The following is an 18549-nucleotide window of genomic DNA, read 5'->3' as shown; positions in this document are numbered from 1 at the left end:
TCAGATTTTTGCCTTATCTGTATTGTTCCAGCGCAGAATTGTTTCCAAACTCCAGGTAAAGACTTTCATGCAGGGGGTCTCCCATTTGGTACACCCCTATACATTGCCTTTGGATCCTTGGGACCTAAACCTGGTCTTGGATGTTCTACAGCGGCCCCCTTCGAACCGCTATGGGATGTAACGCTCACTTATCTTTCATGGAAGTTTGCCTTTCTTGTCACGGTGACTTCAATCGGGCGCATATCGGAGTTGGCAGCCCTGTCCTGTCGAGCTCCTTTTCTGATCTTTCACCAGGGCAAGGTAGTCCTCAGACCTTCCCCATCTTTTTTGCCCAAAGTGGTTTCTTCCTGCCACCTTAAAGAGGACATTGTCCTGCATTCTTTTTGCCCGTCTCCTATACATCGCTTTGAGAGGGCTCTTCACACCCTGGATCTAGTCAGGGCTCTCAGAACGTACGTCTCAAGGACGGCACCCTTCTGTAAGACAGACGCCATGCTCGTTCTTCCTGAGGGTCACAGGAAGGGACTCACTGCTTCTAAGTGCACAATAGCCAGGAGGATCCGCTTGGCTATTCAGGAGTCCTTCCGCGTCAGAAACAAGCCTATCCCAGCGGGGATTAAAGCGCACTCCACTCGTTTGGTGGGGGGCTCTTGGGCCATTCGGCACCAGGTGTTGGCGGAACAGGTTTGCAAGGCTGCGACTTGGTCAAGTCTGCATACATTTTCGAAGCATTACAACATTATGCTGCGGCCACTAGGACGTTGACGCTAAGTAGACACAGAAAGATTAGCTCCTCCTCTGCAGTATAAACCACACACACTGGCTCCAGCCGTACCAGTTGCAGTAGGAAAACAAGAACATTATATTAGAGTATACCAGAGTATACCAATGTCAAACCAAAGAAGCAACTCCAGCCGTTAGGCCAACAGGGTGGGTGCTGTGTCCCCCAAACGGCTCGAATTGTTTCTTTTGGTTTGACGTTGGTATACTCTAATATAATGTTCTCGTTTTCCTACCGCTTTGTCATGGAACTGGTGCGGCTGGAGCCAGTGTGTGTGGTTTATACTGCAGAGGAGGAGCTAATCTTTCTGTGTCTAGTGTCAGTTTCCTAGTGGCCGCAGCATAAACCCATGGTCCTGTGTCCCCTAACATGTGGCTCGGAGAAAAGGATTTTACGGTGAGTACACAAAAATCCCTGTGTTCAGCTGATTTCACCAATGACCTCTTAACCGCCAAGAGCAAGCGACACTACTCTGTCCTCCTCCTCTTCGACCTGTCGGCTGCCTTTGACACAGTGGACCATTCCCTATAATTACAGACCCTCTCATCCCTTGGCATCACAGACTTGGCCCTATCCTGGATCTCATCATACCTAACAGACCGGACATTCAGCGTCTCCCACTCACACACCACCTCCTCACCTCGCCCCCTATCTGTCGGAGTCCCACAAGGTTCAGTCCTTGGGCCCCTGCTCTTCTCCATTTACACCTTTGGCCTGGAACAGCTCATAGAATCTCACGGCTTTCAGTATCATCTCTATGCTGATGACACACAGATCTACATCTCTGGACCAGATATCACCTCCCTTCTAACCAGAATCCCTCAATGTCTGTCCACTATTTCATCCCTCTTCTCCGCTAGATTTCTGAAACTTAACATGGACAAAACAGAATTCATCATCTTTCCCCCATCTCGCGACCCCCCCCAACGAACCTATCCATTACAGTAAATGGCTGCCCACTCTCCCCAGTCCCACAAGCTCGCTGCCTCGGGGTAATCCTTGACGCTGATCTCTCCTTCAAACCACATATCCAAGCCCTTTCCACTTCCTGCCGACTTCAACTCAAAAATATCTCACGAATACGTACATTCCTCAACCAAGAATCTGCAAAAACCCTAGTCCATGCCCTCATCATCTCTCGCCTTGACTACTGCAACCTCCTGCTCTGTGGCCTCCCCTCGAACACTCTCGCACCCTTCCAATCTATTCTAAACTCTGCTGCCCGACTAATCCACCTATTCCCCGGCCTCTCCCATCTGTCAATCCCTTCACTGGCTCCCCATTGCCCAGAGACTCCAGTACAAAACCCTAACCATGACGTACAAAGCCATCCACAACCTGTCTCCTCCATACATCTGTGACCTCGTCTCCCGGTACTTACCTACACACAACCTCCGATCCTCACAAGATCTCCTTCTCTACTCCCCTCTTATCTCCTCTTCCCACAATCGTATACAAGATTTCTCTCGCGCATCACCCCTACTCTGGAACCCTCTACCACAGCACATCAGACTCTCGCCTACCATCGAAACCTTCAAAAAGAGCCTGAAGACCCACCTCTTCCGACAAGCCTACAACCTGCAGTAACCACCGATCGACCAAACCGCTGCATGACCAGCTCTATCCTCGCCTACTGTATTCTCACCCATCCCGTGTAGATTGTGAGCCTTCGCGGGCAGGGTCCTCTCTCCTCCTGTACCAGTTATGACTTGTATTGTTTAAGATTATTGTACTTGTTTTTATTACGTGTACCCCTCCTTACATGTAAAGCGCCATGGAATAAATGGCACTATAACAATAAATAATAATAATTTTGAGATATTAACACTTTGTTTATAACCTGTTGCCTAGGAGACAGCCGCAGTAGTCTGTCTAGTTTGTAGGCGCTGCATTTGACACTGTCTGGGATTAGGAGATAACAACGCCCAGCTTCAGAGCAGTCCTGACGAGCTCAATAGAAAAGAGCTTGCAAGCACAGTGCATATTCTGCTGTTTGGCGGCGGTGGCCTGTCTCCAACTAAAGAGCTGTAAAACAATGTGTTTAGGTCTCAATGGCTGAAAAATGTAATAATCCATAAATTGCTTGTGTATACAATCACTACACCCATTACTGAAGACTGGAATAACACAACTAGAAATGTATATAAAAAAAAAAAAAAAGACCTGAAACTTTTTATTACTAATTTTAATTCTTCATTGTGTTGTTTAGGGCTTCCAATTCAAGTGCGCGATGCAGGGGTTTCCTTCAAGGATGATATGCCTAGATCCGATGTAAATAAAGAATACTACACACAGAACATGGAGAGAGAGGTTAGCTCCAAAAAAACCTGAAGATGGTGAATGTGATGGAATGGGAATTTCTATAATTGATCATGCTTTTTTGCATTTATATATTACAGAGAAAGCATTTACAGGTGTTTGCCACTATGATGTAACCTGATTGATCCTCGCTAAATTCTTTTTTTCTTTGATAAAAATATTCTAGATCTCAAATTCTGATGGAACAAGGCCTGTTGGAGGTCTTGGAAAAGCCCCATCAAGCAGTGATATGCTTTTAAAACTAGCCCGTACCACTCCATACTACAAACGGAATCGGCCCCACATTTGCTCTTTTTGGGTGAAAGGAGAGTGTAAAAGAGGCGAAGAATGTCCCTATAGGTAATGATTGGTTTATAGAGGTTATGCCATAGCTGTGGTTGCCTCAATTATATGTCCTGTTCATCTGGAATGATTATTACTATTGCAGCTGCATTTGACATACTGGATCGCTGATGGAGTAGGCTTCTGGTGGGCTGTGTTTAATATTATCAGCATTACTCCATTAAACAGTGCTTAGAACTTCGCATTTTTTTCTTGCATTATCAGAATCATTTGCATAAGTGAATATTCAATTATTTTGCTTTCCAAATTCTTAATTTTTCATAGGCACGAGAAACCCACAGACCCCGATGACCCTCTTGCAGATCAAAATATCAAAGACCGTTATTATGGCATCAATGACCCTGTAGCAGATAAGCTATTGAAAAGGGCCTCCACAATGCCTCGTTTGGACCCCCCAGAGGACAAGACCATTACTACTCTATATGTGGGAGGACTGGGCGACAACATCAACGAATCAGAGCTTAGGTAAGCCATTCTTAATATTAGTTAAACCCCTTTCCGACATCAGGCATAATAGTACGCCGATGTCGGACCCCCTCCCTTTGATGTGGGCTACGGCGGTGAGCCCACATCTTTCCCGTGACGTGTAAAGCTGTTTTGAACAGCTGACATGTGCCCGGAACAGCCGAGGGTGGAATTGCGATCCACTTGCGGCTATTAACCCGTTAAATTATGCTGTCAAATGCTGACAGCTGCATTTAACCAGGGCTTCTGGCAATCGCGCTGGAAAATCCACCCATCGGTGACCCCCGTCACTTGATCGCTGTTCACCGGTAGGTTGGCATGACAACCAGAGGTCGCCTGGAGACCTCTATGGTTGTCCTGGCCAGCTTGCTATGAGCGCCACCCAGTGGTCGGCGCTCTTAGCAAGTGAGTAATTCAGCTACATATAGGCGATCTGATCATCGCCTGAATGTAGCAGAGCCTATAGGGTTATGGCAGCTTTTAGTCTTCCATGGAGACTATTGAAGCAAGCTAAAAGTATTAAAAAAAAAAAAAATTTGAAAATATATATATAAAAAAAAAGTTCAAATCACCCTCCTTTCGCCCCATTCAAAATAAAACAATAGAAAACCCCCCAAACATACACATATTTATCGCTGCGTTCAGAATCGCCCGACCTATCAATAAAAAAATAAATAAATTAACCCGATCGCTAACTGGCATAGCGAGAAAAACAGTCAAAATGACAGAATTATGTTTTCTTTGTCGCCGCGACATTGCATTAAAATGCAATAACGAGCGATCAAAAGATCGTATCTGCACCAATATGGTATCAGTAAAAACGTCAGCTCGGCATGCAAAAAATAAACCCTCACCCGACTCGAGATCTCGAAAAATGGAGAAGCTACAGGTATCGGAATATTGAACAATTTTTTTTAAATTTTTTTTTAACAAAGTTTGGAATTTTTTTTCACCACTTAGATAAAAAAGAACCTAGACGTGTGGTGTCTATGAACTCATAATGACCTGGAGAATCATAATGGCTGGTCAGTTTAAGCATTTAGTGAACCTAGTAAAAAAGCCAAACAAAAAACAAGTGTGGGATTGCACTTTGCAGTTTGAGCGCACTTGGAATTATTTCCCGTTTTCTTGTACGCAACATTGTAAAACCAATGATGTCGTTCAAAAGTACAACTCATCCCGCAAAAAACAAGCCCTCACATGGCCATATTGACCGAAAAATAAAAAAGTTATGGCTCTGGGAAGAAGGGGAGTGAAAAACGGGGGTAAGGGGTCAAAGCCTGTGTTCATCTATCATTTTCCGAAGTACATACATGCAACTATATACAGTAACATTACTTCCTTCCTTTTTCTTTTCTGCAGAAATCACTTTTACCAGTTTGGTGAAATAAGAACAATTACAGTAGTCCAGCGTCAGCAGTGCGCCTTCATTCAGTTTGCCACTAGGCAATCAGCGGAAACTGCAGCGGAGAAATCATTTAATAAGCTGATTGTGAATGGACGTCGCCTTAATGTCAAGTGGGGAAGGTGAGCTAGTAAGATACATACTTTCTATCTATCTATCTAGATGCTGCTCCTAATCTTATAAGATTGTCTTGTATATTATAAATAACATGTTACAGTGCCTACAAGTAGTATTCAACCCCCTGCAGATTTAGCAGGTTTAATAAGATGCAAATAAGTTAGAGCCTTCAAACTTCAAACAAGAGCAGGATTTATTAACAGATGCATAAATCTTACAAACCAAAAAGTTTTGTTGCTCAGTTAAATTTTTATAAATTTTAAACATAAAAGTGTGGGTCAATTATTATTCAACCCCTAGGTTTAATATTTTGTGGAATAACCTTTGTTTGCAATTACAGCTAATAATCGTCTTTTATAAGACCTGATCAGGCCGGCACAGGTCTCTGGAGTTATCTTGGCCCACTCCTCCATGCAGATCTTCTCCAAGTTATCTAGGTTCTTTGGGTGTCTCATGTGGACTTTAATCTTGAGCTCCTTCCACAAGTTTTCAATTGGGTTAAGGTCAGGAGACTGACTAGGCCACTGCAACACCTTGATTTTTTGCCTCTTGAACCAGGCCTTGGTTTTCTTGGCTGTGTGCTTTGGGCCGTTGTCTTGTTGGAAGATGAAATGACGACCCATCTTAAGATCCTTGATGGAGGAGCGGAGGTTCTTGGCCAAAATCTCCAGGTAGGCCGTGCTATCCATCTTCCCATGGATGCGGACCAGATGGCCAGGCCCCTTGGCTGAGAAACAGCCCCACAGCATGATGCTGCCACCACCATGCTTGACTGTAGGGATGGTATTCTTGGGGTCGTATGCAGTGCCATCCAGTCTCCAAACGTCACGTGTGTGGTTGGCACCAAAGATCTCGATCTTGGTCTCATCAGACCAGAGAACCTTGAACCAGTCAGTCTCAGAGTCCTTCAAGTGATCATGAGCAAACTGTAGACGAGCCTTGACATGACGCTTTGAAAGTAAAGGTACCTTACGGGCTCGTCTGGAACGGAGACCATTGCGGTGGAGTATGTTACTTATGGTATTGACTGAAACCAATGTCCCCACTGCCATGAGATCTTCCCGGAGCTCCTTCCTTGTTGTCCTTGGGTTAGCCTTGACTCTTCGGACAAGCTTGGCCTCGGCACGGGAGGAAACTTTCAAAGGCTGTCCAGGCCGTGGAAGGCTAACAGTAGTTCCATAAGCCTTCCACTTCCGGATGATGCTCCCAACAGTGGAGACAGGTAGGCCCAACTCCTTGGAAAGGGTTTTGTACCCCTTGCCAGCCTTGTGACCCTCCACAATCTTGTCTCTGATGGCCTTGGAATGCTCCTTTGTCTTTCCCATGTTGACCATGTTTGAGTGCTGTTCACAAGTTTGGGGAGGGTCTTAAATAGTCAGAAAAGGCTGGAAAAAGAGATAATTAATCCCAACATGTGAAGCTCATTGTTCTTTCTGCCTGAACTACTTCTTAATACTTTAGGGGAACCAAACAGAATTCTGGGGGGTTGAGGGGTTGAATAATAAATGACCCTCTGAAAAAACTTTTCACAATTTAAAAAAAAAAATAAATAAATGAACAAAGAAATAACATTCTTTTTTGCTGCAGTGCATTTCACACTTCCAGGCTGATCTACAGTCCAAATGTCACAATGCCAAGTTAATTTCAAATGTGTAAACCTGCAGGGGGTTGAATACTACTTGTAGGCACTGTATATTGCTACAGAAAGTAAATCTAAGGAGCTCCTCATGGCTTGAACAAAGAAATTTTTGGATGGACAATCAAGGCTCAAAATCAAGAAAAACAAAACCTTGTACTTAGCAGATACTAGATAATACTATATTTTTTATTGTTCACTTTAAAATACTGAACACACTCCCCATACAGACAACCGGGTTTGGCTAAAACATGCCCCTCACACTGTAAATATTCTAAATTTTTCCTGCTTGTGCAGCGGAGGTTGGCACCCTAAGATTATTCGAGATAGGTGCCCCCGCTCAACGGCGGCTGACCCTCTTGCTCCTGTTCAGCCCCTAATGATAATGTGATACAGTTACACTCCAATCTTGCACGACAGGAAAAAATGAAAGGGACCGTGATCATCCATGGCAATCATTAGACAGTGTGAGGTAGAGTGAATAACAAACTTAATTAAAGTGCAAAAAAGTGCATAACACACATAGAGTACCTCTCTATAACTGTTCACTTCTCTAGCAACCTACCTATCTGTGGGGGTTGGCACCCTACTGTACAGCGGAAATGGCGCCCCCACTCCTCGGCGGCTCACCCTAACAGTGGCCCTATAGATAGACTGTATGTAACCTGGTGAGCATTTAACCAATTTACAACCACAGTTATAGATACAAGGTAGATTTCATCTGCTACATCAAAGATGAACGCAGTCTAAATGAACACTGCGCAATCATGCTATAATATAAGATAAAAAGATGCCAGTTAAGCCAAATGGGGTACTCATCGTTTGTGATGTTTTGAGGACAAACTCCTCATGCCTCAACGCTTTTCACTGATCTGGATCATCAGGAGGCTTGGATAGACACTGTAACTGTGGTTGTAAATTGGTTAAATGCTCACCAGGTTACATACAGTCTATTTATAGGGCCACTGTTAGGGTGAGCCGCCGAGGAGTGGGGGCAACATTTCCGCTGTACAGTAGGGTGCCAACCCCCTCAGTTAGGTAGGTTGCTAGAGCAGGGAACAGTTATAGAGAGGTACTCTGTGTGTTATGCACTTTTCTCCTACGTATCATTGGGGGACACAGGACGAATGGGGTGTTATGCTGCTGCCACCAGGAGGACACTAAGTTAAACACACACAAAAGATTAACTCCTCCCCTGCAGTATACACCCACAGGCTGGACAATCCAGAGCCAGTTCTTACTTAGTGTCTCAGGAGGCACTTTAATTAAGTTTGTTATTCACTCTACCTCACACTGTCTAATGATTGCCATGGATGATTAACCTTCAAAGGCAATCACTGTCCCTTTCATTTTTTCCTGTCGTGCAAGATTGAAGTGTAATTGTATCACATTATCATTAGGGGCTGAACAGGAGCAAGAGGGTCAGCCGCCGTTGAGCGGGGGCGCCTATCTCGAATAATCTTAGGGTGCCAACCTCCGCTGCACAGGCAGGAAAAATTTAGAATATTTACAGTGTGAGGGGCATGTTTTAGCCAAACACGGTTGTCTGTATGGTGAGTGTGTTCAGTATTTTAACCCCTTTCTGCCATTGGACGTAATATTCCGTCCATGTGGGGTGGGCCCTAATTCCCAAGGACGGAATATTACGTCCAGCACGATCGGCCGCGCTCACAGGGGGAGCGCGGCCGATCGTGGCCGGGTGTGAGCTGCCTATCGCAGCTGACATCCGGCACTATGTGCCAGGAGCGGTCACGGACCGCTCCCGGCACATTAACCCCCGGCACACCGCGATCAAACATGATCGCGATGTGCCGGCGGTGCAGGGAAGCATCGCGCAGGGAGGGGGCTCCCTGCGGGCTTCCCTGAGCCCCCCGCAGCAACGCGATGTGATCGCGTTGCTGCGAGGGTCTTACCTCCCTGCCTGCTCCAGACCCGGATCCAAGATGGCCGCGGATCCGGGTCCTGCAGGGAGGGAGGTGGCTTCACAGAAGCCTGCTCAGAGCAGGCACTGTGAAGCAGCCTGCACTTCTCTCAGATCGGTGATCTGTCAGAGTGCTATGCAAACTGGCAGATCACCGATCTGTATTGTCCCCCCCTGGGGCAAAGTAAATAAATAAAAAAAAAAAATTTCCAAATGTGTAAAAAAAATTTTTAAAAAATATTCCAAAATAATGAAAAAAAACAAACAATAAAAGTACACATATTTAGTATTGCCGCGTCCGTAACGACCCGACCTATAAAAATGGCCCACTAGTTAACCCCTTCAGTAAACACCGTAAGAAAAAAAAAAGAGGCAAAAAACAACGCTTTATTATCATACCGCCGAACAAAAAGTGGAATAACACGCGATCAAAAAGACAGATATAAATAACCATGGTACCGCTGAAAGCGTCATCTTGTCCCGCAAATAACGAGCCGCCATACAGCATGATCAGCAAAAAAATAAAAAAGTTATAGTCCTGAGAATAAAGCGATGCAAAAATAATTATTTTTTCCATAAAATAGTTTTTATCGTATAAAAGCGCCAAATCATAACAAAAATAATATAAATGAGGTATCGCTGTAATCGTACTGACCCGAAGAATAAAACTGCTTTATCAATTTTACCAAACGCGGAACGGTATAAACGCCTCCCCCAAAAGAAATTCATGAATAGCTGGTTTTTGGTCATTCTGCCTCACAAAAATCGGAATAAAAAGCGATCAAAAAATGTGACGTGCCCAAAAATGTTACCAATAAAAACGTCAACTCGTCCCGCAAAAAACAAGACCTCACATGACTCTGTGGACCAAAATATGGAAAATTTATAGCTCTCAAAATGTGGTAACGCAAAAAATATTTTTTGCAATAAAAAGCGTCTTTCAGTGTGTGACGGCTGCCAATCATAAAAATCCGCTAAAAAACCTGCTATAAAAGTAAATCAAACCCCCCTTCATCACCCGCTTAGTTAGGGAAAAATAATTTTTTTTTATTTATTTCCATTTTCCCATTAGGGCTAGGGTTAGGGTTAGGGTTGGGGCTAGGGTTAAGGCTACAGTTAGGGTTGGGGCTAAAGTTAGGGTTAGGGTTGGGGCTAAACTTACGGTTAGGGTTTAGATTACATTTACGGTTGGGAATAGGGTTGGGATTAGGGTTAGGGGTGTGTCAGGGTTAGAGGTGTGGTTAGTGTTACTGTTGGGATTAGGTTTAGGGGTGTGTTTGGATTAGGGTTTCAGTTATAATTGGGGGTTTTCCACTGTTTCGGCACATCAGGGGCTCTCCAAACGCGACATGGCGTCCGATCTCAATTCCAGCCAATTCTGCGTTGAAAAAGTAAAACAGTGCTCCTTCCCTTCCGAGCTCTCCCGTGTGCCCAAACAGGGGTTTACCCCAACATATGGGGTATCAGCGTACTCAGGACAAATAGGACAACAACCTTTGGGGTCCAATTTCTCCTGTTACCCCTGGGAAAATACAAAACTGGGGGCTAAAAAATAATTTTTGTGGGAAAAAAAAGGATTTTTTATTTTCACGGCTCTGCGTTATAAACTGTAGTGAAACACTTGGGGGTTCAAAGTTCTTACAACACATCTAGATAAGTTCCTTGGGGGGTCTAGTTTCCAAAATGGGGTCACTTGTGCGGGGCTTCTACTGTTTAGGTACATTAGGGGCTCTGCAAACGCAATGTGACGCCTGCAGACCATTCCATCTAAGTCTGCATTCCAAATGGCGCTCCTTCCCTTCCGAGCCCTTCCATGCATCCAAACGGTAGTTCCCCCCCACATATGGGGTATCAGCGCACTCAGGACAAATTGGACAACAACTTTTGGGGTCCAATTTCTCCTGTTACCCTCGGGAAAATACAAAACTGGGGGCTAAAAAATAATTTTTGTGGGAAAAAATTTTTGCTTTATTTTTACGGCTCTGCATTATAAACTTCTGTGAAGCCCTTGGTGGGTCAAAGCGCTCACCACACATCTAGATAAGTTCCTTAGGGGGTCTACTTTCCAAAATGGTGTCACTTGTGGGGGGTTTCTACTGTTTAGGTACATTAGGGGCTCTGCAAACGCAATGTGACACCTGCAGACCATTCCATCTAAGTCTGCATTCCAAATGACGCTCCTTCTTTTCCGAGCCCTCCCATGCGCCCAAACAGTGGTTCTCCCCACATATGGTGTATCATCGAACTCAGGACAACTTGGACAACAAATTTTGGGGTCCAATTTCTCCTGCTACCCTCGGGAAAATACAAAACTGGGGGCTAAAAAAATAATTTTTGTGGGAAAAAAATTTTGTTTTATTTTTACGGCTCTGCATTATAAACTTCTGTGAAGCCCTTGGTGGGTCAAAGCGCTCAAAACACATCTAGATAAGTTCCTTAGGGGGTCTACTTTCCAAAATGGTGTCACTTGTGGGGGGTTTCAATGTTTAGGCACATCAGTGGCTCTCCAAACGCAACATGGCGTCCCATCTCAATTCCTGTCAATTTTGCATTGAAAAGTCAAACGGCGCTCCTTCCCTTCCGAGGTCTCCCATGCGCCCAAACAGTGGTTTACCCCCACATATGGGGTATCAGCGTACTCAGGACAAATTGTACAACAACTTTTGGGGTCCATTTTCTCCTGTTACCCTTGGTAAAATAAAACAAATTGGAGCTGAAGTAAATTTTTTGTGAAAAAAAGTTAAATGTTCATTTTTACTTAAACATTCCAAAAATTCCTGTGAAGCACCAGAAGGGTTAATAAACTTCTTGAATATGGTTTTGAGCACCTTGAGGGGTGCAGTTTTTAGAATGGTGTCACACTTGGGTATTTTCTATTATATAGACCCCTCAAAATGACTTCAAATGAGATGTGGTCCCTAAAAAAAAATGGTGTTGTAAAAATGAGAAATTGCTGATCAATTTTTAACCCTTATAACTCCCTAACAAAAAAAAATGTTGGTTCCAAAATTGTGCTGATGTAAAGTAGACATGTGGGAAATGTTACTTATTAAGTATTTTGTGTGACATATCTCTGTGATTTAATTGCATAAAAATTCAAAGTTGGAAAATTGCGAAATTTTCAAAATTTTCGCCAAATTTCCGTTTTTTTTTCACAAATAAACGCAGGTACTATCACAGAATTTTTACCACTATCATGAAGTACAATATGTCACGAGAAAACAATGTCAGAATCACTGGGATCCGTTGAAGCGTTCCAGAGTTATAACCTCATAAAGGGACAGTGGTCAGAATTGTAAAAATTGGCCAAGTCATTAACGTGCAAACCACCCTTGGGGGTGAAGGGGTTAAAGTGAAAAATAAAAAAAATAGTTTTATCTAGTATCTGCTAAGTACAAGCTCCTCATGACTCCCGAAACCCTCATTGATTGTGGATACTTCACACTAGACCTTGGAAATCAAGGTCCCAGAGTCTGGAGGAAAAGTGGAGACACAGACAATCCAAGCTGCTTGAGGTCTAGTGTGAAGTTTCCACAATCGGTGATGGTTTGGGGAGCCATGTCATCTGCTGGTGTAGGTCCACTGTTTTTTTTTTTTTGGGGGGGGGGGGTTTTCTATCAAGACCAAAGTCAGCACAGCCATCTACCAGGAAATTTTAGAGCACTTCATGCTTCCCTCTGCTGACAAGCTTTTTGGAGATGGAAATTTAATTCTCCAGCAGGACTTGGCACCTGTCCACACTGCCAAAAGTACCAATACCTGGTTTAAAAACAACAGTATCACTGTGCTTGATTGGCCAGCAAACTCGCCTGACTCTAACCCCATAGAGAAAGCTGCTGTCAAAGCAACCTGGGCTTCCATAACACCTCAGCAGTGCCACAGACTAATCGCCTCCATGCCACGCAGCATTGATGCAGTCATTGATGCAAATGGAGCCCCAACCAAGTATTGAGTGCATTTACTGAACATACATTTCAGTAGGCCAACATTTTGGATTTTAAAGTCATTTTTTCAAGCTGGTGTTATAAAGTATTCTAATTTACTGAGATAATGACTTTTGGGTTTTCATTGGCTGTAAGCCACAATCATAAACATTAACAGAAATAAACACTTGAAATAGATCACTCTGTTTGTAATGACTCTATATAATATATGCGTTTCACTTTTTGTATTGAAGAACTGAAATAAATAAACTTTTTGATGATATTCTAATTTTGTGAGATGCACCTGTATGTTATACATAGGCTGCCATTGTTCTCAGCAGTGCGAGTCCTGTTTACACAAAACTATGCACAATCGAGAACATCGATATTTTGTGCTGCATAAAAGATCATTTAATTAGTTGATTGGGTGATCTGCAGCCTGTTTACACAGCAAGATAATCATGAAATGAACCTTTTTAACGACTCTTTCATGATTAATTTGAAGTGTAAATTGGGGGGTTCAGAGAAGCCATGCCAGTTCATAAATAGAATAAGCCTGTGCTACATATAACTTCTTATGTAAAGTGTCATGGGTCTGACACTAATTGCTTATTTGTATATTTATTGCAGATCTCAAGCAGCGAGAGGGAAAGAGAGAGAGCGGGAAGGCATTGCCGACTCTGGATTGAAACTTGAACCTGTTCCTGGGTTACCCGGAGGTATGTACATCAGTTCTTTATTTTTACAAAAAATAGTCTACACTACAGTTTTTATTTTTTGTACACCTCTAAATTTCTTATTTCATTTCACTTTGTAAATACTTTGTTAAAGGGGTTTTCTGTTTTTAAACCTTATGCTTGCACTAGCTAAAAATAATGGGCTCGGGGTTAATCTTGACCCCTGTCCTGAATGCTGTAAGAAGATAAAGGGTACAAGACTTCCAATTATAAATTGTGCTAAGGTAGTAAATTTCTTTTTCATCATCTTTTTTTTTTTTTTTTTAGTGTTGCCACCTCCACCTACAGAAGAGGAGTCCTCTGCAAACTATTTTAACCTTCCGCCAAATGGGTCCCCTGCTTTGGTTAACATTGCGCTACCTCCTCCTGCGTTAACTGCTCCACCTCCAGGTAATTTTAATTCCTTACCCACTGATCACTCAGTTTGCCAGTGACAATGCTAAACTACTGCTTATGATGGACTGGTTCTTGCATTCTGGGACCCTCCATTGGCACTGCTGGGTACCATTCATGATTGGGGTCAGTAAGTCGCCAGTCTTGTAGTTAATAGGCTTACATTTTTTTCTCTTGCAGGTTTCAGCCCACACATGTTTCCTCCAATGGTTCCGCCACCATTCCTCCGCGCTCCTGGTCATATTCATTACCCTTCACAAGATCCCCAACGTATGGGCGCACATACAGGCAAGCCTAGCAGTGCCTAAATCTGAGGATATTTAGAACAATGTAAAGTAATAGTTAATAAATCAATGGTAAATTGTCAAGAAGCAGAAGCGGAGACTTCAGATAACTGCCACAGCGGATAATGTGCGACAAATGTATATCAGTCCACTACGAATCCCTCTAGGAGTGGAGGTGGAATTACTTGTATGGGACTCACAGGCTTTCAAAATGTATATGTTTTCATACTGGTAAAAAGAAAAAATATCAAGTGTTTTGGAAATCTTTTACTTGTTTGGTTGTCATTTTTCTTTTTTTAAATAAATTATCAAAACAGAACTTTTCATATGTTTTTCGTAAGAGCTGACTTTTTATTAATGTGTTTATATTTGGAGGCATGGGAATCTAAAACAGTATTCGTAAATGGTGGCTCTTATCAGACATTTTATGGTGCTATTCAAATACATACACATTTCCTAGAAACAGAGTAAATGTCTATAGGCTACAAAAATTACATTGTCATGCCCTTCTGGTCAAGTGTGACATGCTGAAAATATTTCTTGCTCTTTGTTAACTAACACTGTAGATTAATTATGTACATTGATTTGCAATTCTCTTCTTACCCACAGTATGTTTCTTCACTTTCTTTAGCATAGATTGTGGTGGATCTGCTTCCACTACTCTTAAGATTCATGTAATAAAACTCCCAAGGGAGCATACCTTTAGTGATGTTTGCACTTGTATAGTCTTGCACAGTAGCTGTTTACATTCCATAAAGATCAGTGAATGCAGAAGTTATCAGACAAATAATGAGAAAATGAATGTTTAGACACAAACCAAAGTGCCGGCATGTGTGATTGTCCTGATAGGGAACTTAACGTGAAAAATTTAATGGAAAAGATATGTAATTTTTCCTGTTCACAGCCCAGTGTTATAACATTTTGTGAAACACATGTGGGTTCAAAAATGCTCACTGCAACTCTAGATGAATTCCTCAAGAGGTTTAGTTTTCAAAAGGGGCTCTGCAAGTATGAGCCCTCCACAATCTACTCCAACAAAAATTGCTCTCCAATGATCAAATGCTGGTCCTTCCCTTCTGAGACCTGCCGTGTGTTCAAATAGTAATTTGACTACATATAGGGAGCATTGTACTCAGGAGAAATTGCACAAAAACGGTTGGGCCAATTTTTTTTTCTTCTTAGGCTGGTTTCACACTTGCGTTTTGATCTGCAGCGTTTGTAAAAAAAAAAAAAAAAACGCATGTGGTGAAAAACGCGTGCAAACGCTGCGTTTTTTAGACGCATGCGTTTTTGCATGCAGAAAAAAAAACCTCAGCGTTTTGACACGTTTACATGCGTTTTTTTCCTGCGTTTGCGTTTTTGAAACGCATGCTGAGCAGTGTGTGACAGCTGCCAATCATCAAAATCAACTAGAAAACCCACTATTAATAGAATTAGCTAGGGTTAGGATCCCTAGGGTTAGGTATAGGGGTAGGGTTAGTGTTAGGGGTAGGGTTAGGGTTTGGATCCCTAGGGTTAGGGGTAGCTTTTTATTAGAAGAATGTCCTGGTCACCAGGTCACTGATAAGCCACCCCCCACCATCAAGGTGATAAAGGGATCCTATCCCTAACCCTAGGGATCCAAACCCTAACCCTACCCCTAACTCTAGGGATCCAAACCCTAACCCTAGGGATCCATAGGGATTGGCTATTATGTTGACCTGGAGACCAGGACATTCTTCTAATAAAAAGCTTTGTTCAATGTGGACACCCCAAGATATACGGTATTGCTATAGAGTACTAAAAATATAAACTCAGAGAGTATTCACTGTCATATTGTTAGGGTTAGGGGTAGGGTTAAGGTTAGGGTTAGAGTTTGGATCCCTAGGGTTAGGGTTAGGATCCCTTTATCACCCCGATGGTGGGGGGTGGCTTATCAGGGTGTATTCTTGTTTTTTTCTATAAAAACGCATGCGTTTAAAACGCAAGTAAACGCATGTACGCAAAAACGCATGCGTTCCATAGACATCAATGTATTTTTTTGCCGCAAATCAAACGCAAATGAACGCATGCGTTTTTTTTTGCGGCAAAAAAACGCCTCTGAAAATTACTACATGTTGCATTTCTGCAAAAGAACGCATGCAGCAAAAAAAAGCATGCGTCTTTAAACGCGGCAAATCGCGTACAAAAAAAACGCATGCGTTTTTAATGTTAAACATAGGGAAAAAAACGCATGCGTTTTTTTCGGTAAAAACGCTGCAGATCAAAACGCAAGTGTGAAACCAGCCTTACCGTTGTGAAAATGAAAAAGTTAAGGCCAAAGCAAAATTTTTGTAAAAAAAATTTTTTACTTTGCATTAAAGGGAACGTGTGACCATGTTTTTGCTATTTAATCTGAGAGCAGCATGATGTAGAGGCAGACACTGATTCCAGCAACTGATTCTGGGCTGCTTGTAGTTTTAATATCAGGGTTTTATCAGCAGTAGATTACACTGGTATACAGTGATTTTTTTTTTTTTTTAATTCGTTTATTAATTGCAGAATAAATCATACATACAGTTGCTTTGTATCCATCATTATCCTTAAATTACAGACAATTACCATGCATTGCCATGTCTAAAGTGTTACAAAGATAGCAAACAGTGCATATTGATCATTAATATCCTATTTTATAACCTTAATTACAATAACCTCAAAAAAAAAAAAAGAACCTTCTAAAACTAACATACAGTGCCGCCAAAGGAAGGAATCTGTATTAAATTCCGCCCTGCAAGTAAGTAATGCCTCCAAAACCGTACACCCCACCACTCACGCATATACTGTATTATTACTGCCTATAAAGTATGACAGGAGGAGTTCCATCTTCCCCATATTTTTTCAAATTTAGCTGGACATCCTCTATTTTGATACAATGTCCGCTCATACGGAATAATTGAATTCACTAATTTAACCCATGCTTTGAGAGATGGGCTAGAACCACCCATCCACCGTAGTGCCAACACCTTTCGTGCCATAAACAGGTCCCAGGCCTCCGCTTCCCATACTCCAAACAAACATATCAATGGCTCAAGTGGGACAGGGATCGATACCAAGGATGTCAATAGTGTCGTCACCTCTTTCCAATAATGGAAAACAATAGGACATTTCCAAATCATATGAGTGAAATCCGCATTACTGGAGTGACACCTCAAGCAGTCTGATGAGTGGAGACGACCCATTTTAAAGAGACGAGTCGGGGTCAAATAGGATTGATGTATAATATACAATTGGGTCATTCTATTATTGATTGATGGGGAGACTTTAGTTGGAGATTCCAAGATTTCATCCCATTCTTCTAGTGTATCCGGAAGGAGCCTCCCCCACTTCCCCCTAATTGAGTCTATAATAGATCCTCCGCCTATGGATAATAGATAGGTGTATAGAGAGGAAATGAGTCCTTGAGGGCCGTGCGAATTAACCCCTTCCCGACCTTTGACGCATACGCTGCGTCGTGAAAGTCGGTGCCAATCCGACCTGTGACGCAGCGTATGCGTCATGGAGGGATCGCGCTCCTGCAGATCGGGTGAAAGGGTTAACTCCAATTTCACCCGATCTCCAGGAACAGGGGGAGTGGTGCTTCAGCCCAGGGGGGGTGGCTTCACCCCCTCGTGGCTACGATCGCTCTGATTGGCTGTTGAAAGTGAAACTGCCAATCAGAGCGATTTGTAATATTTCACCCCAAAAAACGGTGAAATATTACAATCCAGCCATGGCCGATGCTGCAATATCATCGGCCATGGCTGGAAAACCTAATCTGTCCCCCCCCCCACCCCACCGATCGCCCCCCCAGTGCTCCGTTACGTGGTCCGCCCCCCTAAGTCGTCCTGTCCGCTCCTCCGTCCTCCTGTCCGCTCCCCCCGTGCTCCGGTCCCCCCTCCCTGTGCTCCGGTCCCCCCCCCCGTGATCCGATCACCCCCCCCCTTAATACTTACCGGGCCTCCCGGTGTCCATCCGGCTTCTGCAAGGGCGCCGCCATCTTCCAAAATGGCGGGCGCACTGCGCCCGCCGAATCTGCCGGCTGGCAGATTCGTTTCAGATGTATTTTGATCACTGTGATATAGCTTATCACAGTGATCAAAATAAAAAAAATAGTAAATGACCCCCCTTTATCACCCCCATAGGGACAATAATAATAAATAAAATATTTTTTATTTTTTTTTCTACTAGGGTTAGGGTTAGAACTAGGGTTAGAATTAGGGGTAGGGTTA

General features: G+C 43.1%; 1 protein-coding gene across 2 annotated transcripts in view; it reads left to right on the top strand.

Moving 5' to 3' along the window:
- Positions 1 to 14647, top strand: part of RBM22 (RNA binding motif protein 22) — a 35511-nt gene extending 20864 nt beyond the window's left edge. For both annotated transcript variants that reach the window (XM_077269820.1, XM_077269821.1), the window contains 7 exons: positions 2991 to 3091; positions 3267 to 3439; positions 3707 to 3907; positions 5270 to 5434; positions 13540 to 13628; positions 13914 to 14036; positions 14220 to 14647. In XM_077269820.1, coding sequence (XP_077125935.1) covers positions 2991 to 3091; positions 3267 to 3439; positions 3707 to 3907; positions 5270 to 5434; positions 13540 to 13628; positions 13914 to 14036; positions 14220 to 14347 — 980 coding nt within the window. In that variant the 3' untranslated portion in view covers positions 14348 to 14647. The remainder of the gene's footprint in view (positions 1 to 2990; positions 3092 to 3266; positions 3440 to 3706; positions 3908 to 5269; positions 5435 to 13539; positions 13629 to 13913; positions 14037 to 14219) is intronic.
- The last annotated feature ends 3902 nt before the right edge of the window (positions 14648 to 18549 follow it).

The sequence above is a fragment of the Ranitomeya variabilis genome, chromosome 6 (genome assembly GCF_051348905.1).
Source record: "Ranitomeya variabilis isolate aRanVar5 chromosome 6, aRanVar5.hap1, whole genome shotgun sequence".
Classification (NCBI taxonomy): Eukaryota; Metazoa; Chordata; class Amphibia; order Anura; family Dendrobatidae; genus Ranitomeya; species Ranitomeya variabilis.
This window is presented reverse-complemented; position numbering and strand designations above follow the sequence as displayed.